A 7920-nucleotide genomic window follows, 5' to 3' on the forward strand; every position below is an offset into this window, starting at 1 on the left:
TTGCGTTGCTTTTGGTATTTAGTATTTTATTCTTGCAAGCATTTCCAATGCTGGAGATAGGGTACAAATGTATTCATTTATTGACTTTTGTGTGTGTGTGTGTGTCTACCATATGCCAGCGATATTCTAGGCACTGGGAATACAGCAGTGAACAAAACACAAGAATCTCTGACCTCATGGAGTTTACATTCCAGAGGAGGGAGAGATAGACAATGGACAAAATAAATAAAGTATATTGCATGTCAGATGGTCTTTAGTGCCTTGGGGAAAGGTCAAGTCCAACTGGGAGCTGGGCAGTGCTGGAGAAAGGGATTATAACCTTAAATGAGGTTTAATTTTTTTTAAATCAAGGCATAAAGATGGTCATGAGAAAGGCTTTCTTTATATTGGGTGGCTCAGTTATTAAAAGATGCTTAGCTTGGAAGGAAGTTTTGAAAAAGAGGTTTGTGGAGAGGTTTGGAGAGCTTAGAAGGTTTTTTAAAATTATTATTTGTAAACTAAAACACACAGGGACAGTCAAAGAAAAATACAATAGAACATCAAACTTAAATTATGTTAACTTCCTTCAAAGGCCATTTGCCATGTTATCTTCTGGAAGTCAGATAGAGACTTCTCATAATTTGCGAGAGAAATGAGAAAAGGCTAAAAATAAATGAGAATTATTCACATTGGTAAAAAGAAGGTCAATGTTTGTTTTAACAAAGAATGAGAATTTGCCAGGCAGAGGGTGGGGACAGATCGTTCTCACAGTTCACTGAACTAAAAGGCAGAATGGATCTAATTGAACCTGGAAGATTTTAGGTAGAACTATTTAAAATTTATGCAAGGGAAAACATTTCCCTGGAGATTTAGTAATAAGGTAAAAGGAAAAGCCAGACTTCTGAAATATCCTGGGCTTCTAACCCCTGGATTAGAGAGAAATTCAAGTAGAAATGAAAGTAAATTCTAGCAGAAAGCAAGGCAAATTTTTAAAATAGCACTCATAAATAAGGACTCTATTTTTTTAGGTTACTAATGCAGAATGACTGCAAGACAAATCACTGCTGGGATGTTAGGAGATGAGAAGGGCTGAGGATTGTGTGCTTTTGACCCAGTGAGTCAGGGGATCACACCCTGAGACTGGCCTAGGTCTCTTCCTGTTTTCTGAAGATGCTCAAGCAAACCAGCTTAACTCTTCCAGGGCTCCAAACCCAAATCTCTTTCTTACAGATGGGGAAATGAAAACAAGGTTATCAAGAAAGTCTTTCAAAAAGCAATGATTAAGCCAGGCATGCTAGCTCATACCTGTAATCCTAGCACTTTGGGAGGCCAAGGCGGGCTGATCACTTGAGTTCAGGAGTTCGAGACCAGCCTGGCCAACATGGTGAAACCCCGTCTCTACTAAAAATACAAAAATTGGCCAGGCATGGTGGTGTACACCTGTAGTCCCAGCTACTCAGGAGGCTGAGGCAAGAGAATAGCTTGAACCTGGAAGGCAGATGTTGCAGAGAGCCAAGATTGCGCCTCTGCACTCCAGCTGGGGCAACAGAGCAAGACTCCATCTCAAAAAACAAACAAACAAAAGCAATGATTAGGTGCAGCCGCAGAGCTGCTCCCAGGGCCACATGGCTGAGGGGGACGCAGGGAGTAACCAAAGGCAGGATGAGGAAATTGAAGCAATGGCAGCCATTGATGGCGAGGAATGGTATGTCATTGATGACTGTGCCAAAATATTTTGTATTAGAATTAGCAACGATATAGATGACCCCAAATGGACACTTTGCTTGCAAGTGATGCTGCCAAATGAGGATCCAGGTACAGCTCCACCTGTCTATCAGTTGAATGCTCATTGGCTTAAAGGGCAAGAACTTGTCCATTTATTGAATAGCCTGAGGAAATATATATGTGGCCACCCCATTTGGTTCAGTGAGAGTACCTGCTTTGTGTCCCTGGGATCCAGGCTAAGTTTCTTTTCCTCCCAAAATATTTAATGAGAAGATGACAGAATATTGGTGAAAGTATTCTTTACCTGTGAGTGGAGAAAATAAGAGATGTTCCAATACAAAAACCTCAGATGACAGAACCAGGCCCAGAGGTAAAGAAAGAAACTGAAGAGGAAGATGTTGAATGTGAAGATGATCTCATTTTTGCATGTCAGCCAGAAAGTTCGGTGAAAGCACTGGATTTTGATATCAGTGAAAATCAAAGAGAAATAGAATTATCTCTGATTGATCATGGCATTTCTGTTACAGACCGAATAAGTACTTTTCAGGCAGACTTTGATCCAGTAGTTTGTCCCAAACAGGTGAAAATGGTTCTTTCCAACTTGTATGAGAATAAGAAAATAGCTAGTACCACCCACAGCATCTATGCCTACAGAGTATGTTGTGAGAATAAACAGACCTTCTTACAGGATTGTGAGGATGGTGGGGAAAGAGCAGCTGGTGGGCATCTTCTTCATCTCATGGAGATTTTAAATGTGAGGATATCATGGTGGTGGTATCACGCTGGTATGGAAGGATTCTGCAGGACCAGATCACTTTAAACATAACTGTGCCAGAAACATGCTAGGGGAGAAGAACAACACACATTCACCTGAAAATCATCTAAGACTTTGGAAAAAAAACAAAAAGTGTTCATCACTGAGTAATGGATTAAGTGAAAATCCAGGAGTATCCACTTGCAGTTATGGGCTGAGGTGACAATTCTTCCAACATATTTGTTAGCGTAAATATTATGCCTCAATTTCTGTTGCAAATTGGTGATTGTGAAATTTCCAAAAGTGATTTTCTAGTCTCTGCTTCTTTAATTCTCGTAATATAAAGCAATAAATATGGAGTGTCAGTAGTCTTATTCCACAACAGAAAAAAAAAAAGGAATGATTAAAATTCTAACCTCTCTGACCCTAATCCCTGCCTGTATCACTGAACTATGATCTAAAGGAGAAAAGCAATTTTAAAGCATGTGTTATATCTTGGCAGTTAATAATCAGCCAGAGATAAACTTTTACTAATGAATATATTCACATTTTATTTTTCACAGTCAAAAAGTTTTCTTTTTTCACGGTCAACCAGTTTTCACAGTAAGTTTAGAAATCATATGGAGAGCAGCCGGGCGTGGTGGCTCATGCCTGTAATCCCAGCACTTTGGGAGGCCGAGGCAGGCTGATCAGGAGGTCAGGAGTTCGAGAGCATCCTGGCTAACACGGTGAAACCCCGCCTCTACTAAAAAAATACAAAAAAATTAGCCGGGCGTGGTGGTGGGTGCCTGTAGTCCCAGCCACTCAGGAGGCTGAGGCAGGAGAATGGCATGAACCTGGGAGGCGGAGCTTGCAGTGAGCTGAGATGGAGCCACTGCACTCCAGCCTGGGTGACACAGAGAGACTCTGTCTCAGAAAAAAAAAAAAAAAAAGAGAGAGAGAGAGAAATCATATGGAGAGCTTCTGATTTGGGGTTTCAAAGAGAATTAAAAACTGGGACTACAGAGATAGGAGTCTGCAATCAAAGTCGTGAATGTGTTAGCATCTAAAATACTAGAAGTGCTATAGTAAGATTGTTGTTTGTAATGTGCTCTTTGCTGAGGCAGCTGAATGATCACCAGGCTGATTTCCGTCCGTGAATGTCTTGAGCTCCAGCTGTAAGCAGTCCACTGTGCCAGATGGTAGGACTTTAAGGATTAGTGCAATGTTGTGTGGCCAGGAGAAGCCATTTTGAGCAGGGCTATATATCGTGTTTTACTTTTGTTGTCTTCCTTTTATTTTTGTTCCATGTAATGTTTTGATGTAATGTAATGTTTCTGTATTTTTTGCTTTTCCTTCTTTTTCATTCTTTCCTTTAGAACTGATTTCCAGTAACCTTTTTACCTTTTAATCAAGCTTGTTATATAGACTTTTTTTTCGAGACAGTCTCACTCTGTCATCCAGGCTGGAGTGCAGTGGCCAGATCTCAGCTCACCGCAAACTCCACCTCCCGGGTTCAAGCAATTCTCATGCTTCAGCCCTCTGATTAGCTGAGAGTATAGGCGCCCGCCATCACGCCCAGCTAATTTTTGTATTTTTATTAGAGACGGGGTTTCACCATTTTGGCCAGGCTGGTCTTGAACTCCTGACCTCAAATGATCCGCCCGCCTCAGCCTCCCCAAGTGCTGGGATTACAGGCACGAGCCACCACTCCTGGCCTAAACCAAGTATTACTATTTTTAAAATGAGACATTTCAGAGTAATACAGATGTGTACCTTGATAATTACTTTTCATAATTTGTAAACTTTCATTCATCTTCTCAAAATGTGAAGTTTTCCTCCTGTGTCTCTGGCGTTGTCCCCCCAGACAGCGTTTCATAAAACTTCCATTTTGTAAGTTGAATCTGTATTTTAGTTTTTTTTCACCCAGAGATGAGGAGCACAGAGCTGTGACCAAGACGCTGAGGACTGTTGGGTCTTGTTTTCCAGGTGGTTGGCAACACGACATCTGGAAGCTATAGCTACAGCATCCAGAAGAGTCTGGCTTTCGCATATGTCCCTGTACAACTAAGTGAAGTGGGACAGCAAGTGGAAGTTGAACTATTAGGCAAAAATTACCCAGCAGTCATCATACAAGAACCTTTGGTATTGACCGAACCAACCAGAAACCGGCTTCAGAAAAAAGGTGGAAAGGACAAAACTTGAAAAAAGACCTTCAGCAGTCAACTGAATTAGAGTTGCTAATGACTGTCCTTGAAATTATTATAATTGGCTCCCAGGGGAATAGAGGAAACCAGGAATTCATTTCAAAATCATCAAAGTCTAAATTTAGAATCTTAATGAAACCTTTCTATTAAGTGTTTTCTAAGCAAGACAGAATAATAGATAAATGATTTACATTGTTCTTTTAAATGAAGAAATTTGAAACGAATGTTTTTTTATTACCCCACATTACCCAATCAGCAAAACATTTAGGTGTTTGCTAATATACACAATCATTACTATAACCTAATTAAAGGACATTTTATAATTTTAGTAACAAATGCATTCGGTTCTTGACAGCTGAAAACAAATTAATAAATTATCTTTTACATAAAAACATGTACAATATTGTTTATGGATTTACTTCATTGAGAAATCTTTCCTTAGATGAATAAATGAAAGTTTTAATTTTTCATGATATATCTGTGATGAAAATAGTAAAACTTAACATTGACATATAGCCAACATTTTAATTCAATTCTGTGAAATATTTATCATTTTCTTAATGACTTCCCTGAAAGGAGCTTTATAGGACATTATTATTGTCCTTTCAAAGGTTGTTTTAGAAGAGAAATTGCAAGAAAGAACAGAGTCTTCCAAAGGAAGAGGTACTTGTAAACTTTCAGAAATGAAGCTGACACATAAATAGATTGTGCCAGTATAAACACAGTTTGAATACTGAACACCTCTCTTTGGGAAAGAATTAATGCAAGTTGACATCACATGGTGCTGTTCTGAATATCATTTCACAAAGCATTTGACAAAGCAGGTCAAACAAAAGCTTAAGAGCTGACAGGTTTTCCTTAGCGCTACATACAGCAAGAAAAAAATCAATTTAGAAATAATTCTTTGGTATACTTTTTGAAATTATTTGGGTGTAGTTGATGGAATAAATCAATTTTTTTTGTAAAGGGTGATTTCTCGTTTATAATTAATTTATACATACATACATTTGTTACACATTTATAGAAGTTTTCTTAAGTATTAAAAAAACTGAATGTGAAGCATGATAAGATTCTGTCATTTGAATAAACTTTAAAATGATTTCTTAATGTGTAAGTTTTGAAAAGTTGCCAATTTTACATTTTAAATGTTTTATAACAGTAGTTACATATTAGAACTCTTCACATGTTCATTTCTCTTTGGCATATCCTCTTAGATGAGAAAAGAAGGAAATCCCTTTGGTAACAAACTAATTTCCTAATTATTGGGAATATTATCTAGGTTCTTTAATCCAGTTCATGTTAGTGCTGAGAATTTGGGATATCTGCTTTTTTGACTGGGAATTGGGATATCTGCTTCTCATTCTCTGCCTTTCTATAACCCCATGACTTTAGGATAGTTACATACCATCTCTGGGTTCCTCCTCTGTGAAATAGGTCTAGACTCTTTTTTGGATACTATATTATCAAGAAGCAATAATGAAAGTATAACATTAAATTCATATCATATAGTTAATATAGTGCTAAAACTAATGAATAAAATAATAGACTATTCAGATGAATGTTAAAGTTTTAAAGAAATCCTACCCACAATATAAAAGACGTCTACTCTGATTTCCTTAAGAAGTTGCCCTCATTCTCTCTTTTGTTGTATGTTAGGTGCTATTAGGTTTTGTAGGTTACCCCAGCACCCCCACTCATACCCAGCCAGTCATCCCGGCCTCAGCGCCGGGGTTGGCATCAGCCAATTCATGGGCTGACAATGACCTTCAACACAACTTGGCCATGGAGAATTGAGATGAGTTAACCAGATTTCTTCCATGGGAATTTGGATTGTGAACTATCAGAGGAAAAACTGGTTAGTACTAAAAGCTGAAGCTGAAAAGATGGATAGAAATAGAAGCCATAAAGCCAAGGGGGCAATGAGAGCTCCCGATAAGGAGGGAGACATTGAGAGAGAATGAGAGACCAGTTCCCAAAGCTCTCAGCTCCTGATGGTTTGCTGGCCAGTTCTTGGGTGAGAACCTTGACTTAAAAGGGTCCAACTAAAACTACTAGCTTTTGAAAAGTGGAACATACACAGAGAGAGGCCTCAAAGGAATGGGTCCAGGGAGGCCTCAAAGGAATGGGTTCCGGGTTAGCGTCAGACATGAACAGCAAACAGCCAGCATACTTGAAAACACTCTGGTCATGTTCAGAAGTCTGTATCTACAGCTCAGAAAAACATTCTCAAGAATGTGATGATGAATGATAGGCACTTTCTTCCCTTGAGTGAAGAAAGCTTTTTAGAATTGCAAAAACAGTTTCTAGTTAACACATTATCAAAACATGAATGTGTGGTGTTATGTTGCTAATGTTCACATCCTAACTAATCTGTGTCTTTCTTCTTTTCTACTGATAAGGAAGGATAACAGAAAAAAACATTTTAACGTATACCATGTGGGACATTAAATAGCAGACAGACGAGATTCTGGAATTTTACTGAGAAGATTTTGTGCATATTTTACTTGAACAAAAGGAAAGGTTGATATTAGGAAACACAGCAGTTGTGAAAGGAAGAAAGTTTTGGCTATGCAAACAGCATTCTTTAGCCAAAGTCCCAGGAAAGCAGAGCACCAAATATCAAATTAATTATATCCTTCTTCAGATGAATCTTCATATAAAAATATAAATTATTGTCCTATTTTTATTTATCCCCCTGCCACTAATGAATTAGAATAGTAGTAGTGTATTTAGTTTGTTTTCTGTTGCTATAACAAAATGCCTGGTCTGGATAATTTATAAAGGAAAGAGGTTTATTTAGCTCATGGTTCTGGAGGCTGGGAAGTTCAAGACCTGGTGGTTGCGTCTGATGAGGGCCTTGTGCTGCTTCATAGCATGGCAGAAAAGCAGAAGAGGTGAGAGGGCATGCTTGTGAGAGAGAAAAGGGGGCTGAAATCCTGCAATAGCTAACCCATTCCTGAGAGAAAGGTAATAATGAGAAAGGCCATGACCTAGATACCTCTAACTAGGCCCCACCTCCCAACACTGCCACATTGAGGAATGAAGGCTCCAACAAATGAAGTTGTGGGGAAAAATTCAAACCATAACATGTATGGAAAGCTGCATTATGAATGATAAAAGGGTAATACGTTATTTAATTGTATTTTCTCCAGGAAAAGATTTTGGAAATATTAGCGTGCCATGAAGCACAGAGGTGGTGGGGTGGGTGATACAAAAGCTACTGGGCTGAAAAATCACAAGACCTGCTTTTCCCAGGTCTGCCACCAACCAAGCACA

General features: G+C 38.7%; 1 protein-coding gene and 1 pseudogene across 1 annotated transcript in view; both read left to right on the plus strand.

Moving 5' to 3' along the window:
- DMGDH (dimethylglycine dehydrogenase) overlaps positions 1–5755 on the plus strand; it is a 72498-nt gene extending 66743 nt beyond the window's left edge. The window contains exon 16 of the mRNA XM_004058650.5: positions 4427–5755. Coding sequence (XP_004058698.1) covers positions 4427–4642 — 216 coding nt within the window. The 3' untranslated portion in view covers positions 4643–5755. The remainder of the gene's footprint in view (positions 1–4426) is intronic.
- Positions 1473–2706, plus strand: LOC109023885 (protein IMPACT-like; annotated as a pseudogene).
- Positions 5756–7920: the final 2165 nt, after the last annotated feature.

The sequence above is a fragment of the Gorilla gorilla genome, chromosome 19, assembly GCF_029281585.2.
Source record: "Gorilla gorilla gorilla isolate KB3781 chromosome 19, NHGRI_mGorGor1-v2.1_pri, whole genome shotgun sequence".
Taxonomy (NCBI): Eukaryota; Metazoa; Chordata; class Mammalia; order Primates; family Hominidae; genus Gorilla; species Gorilla gorilla.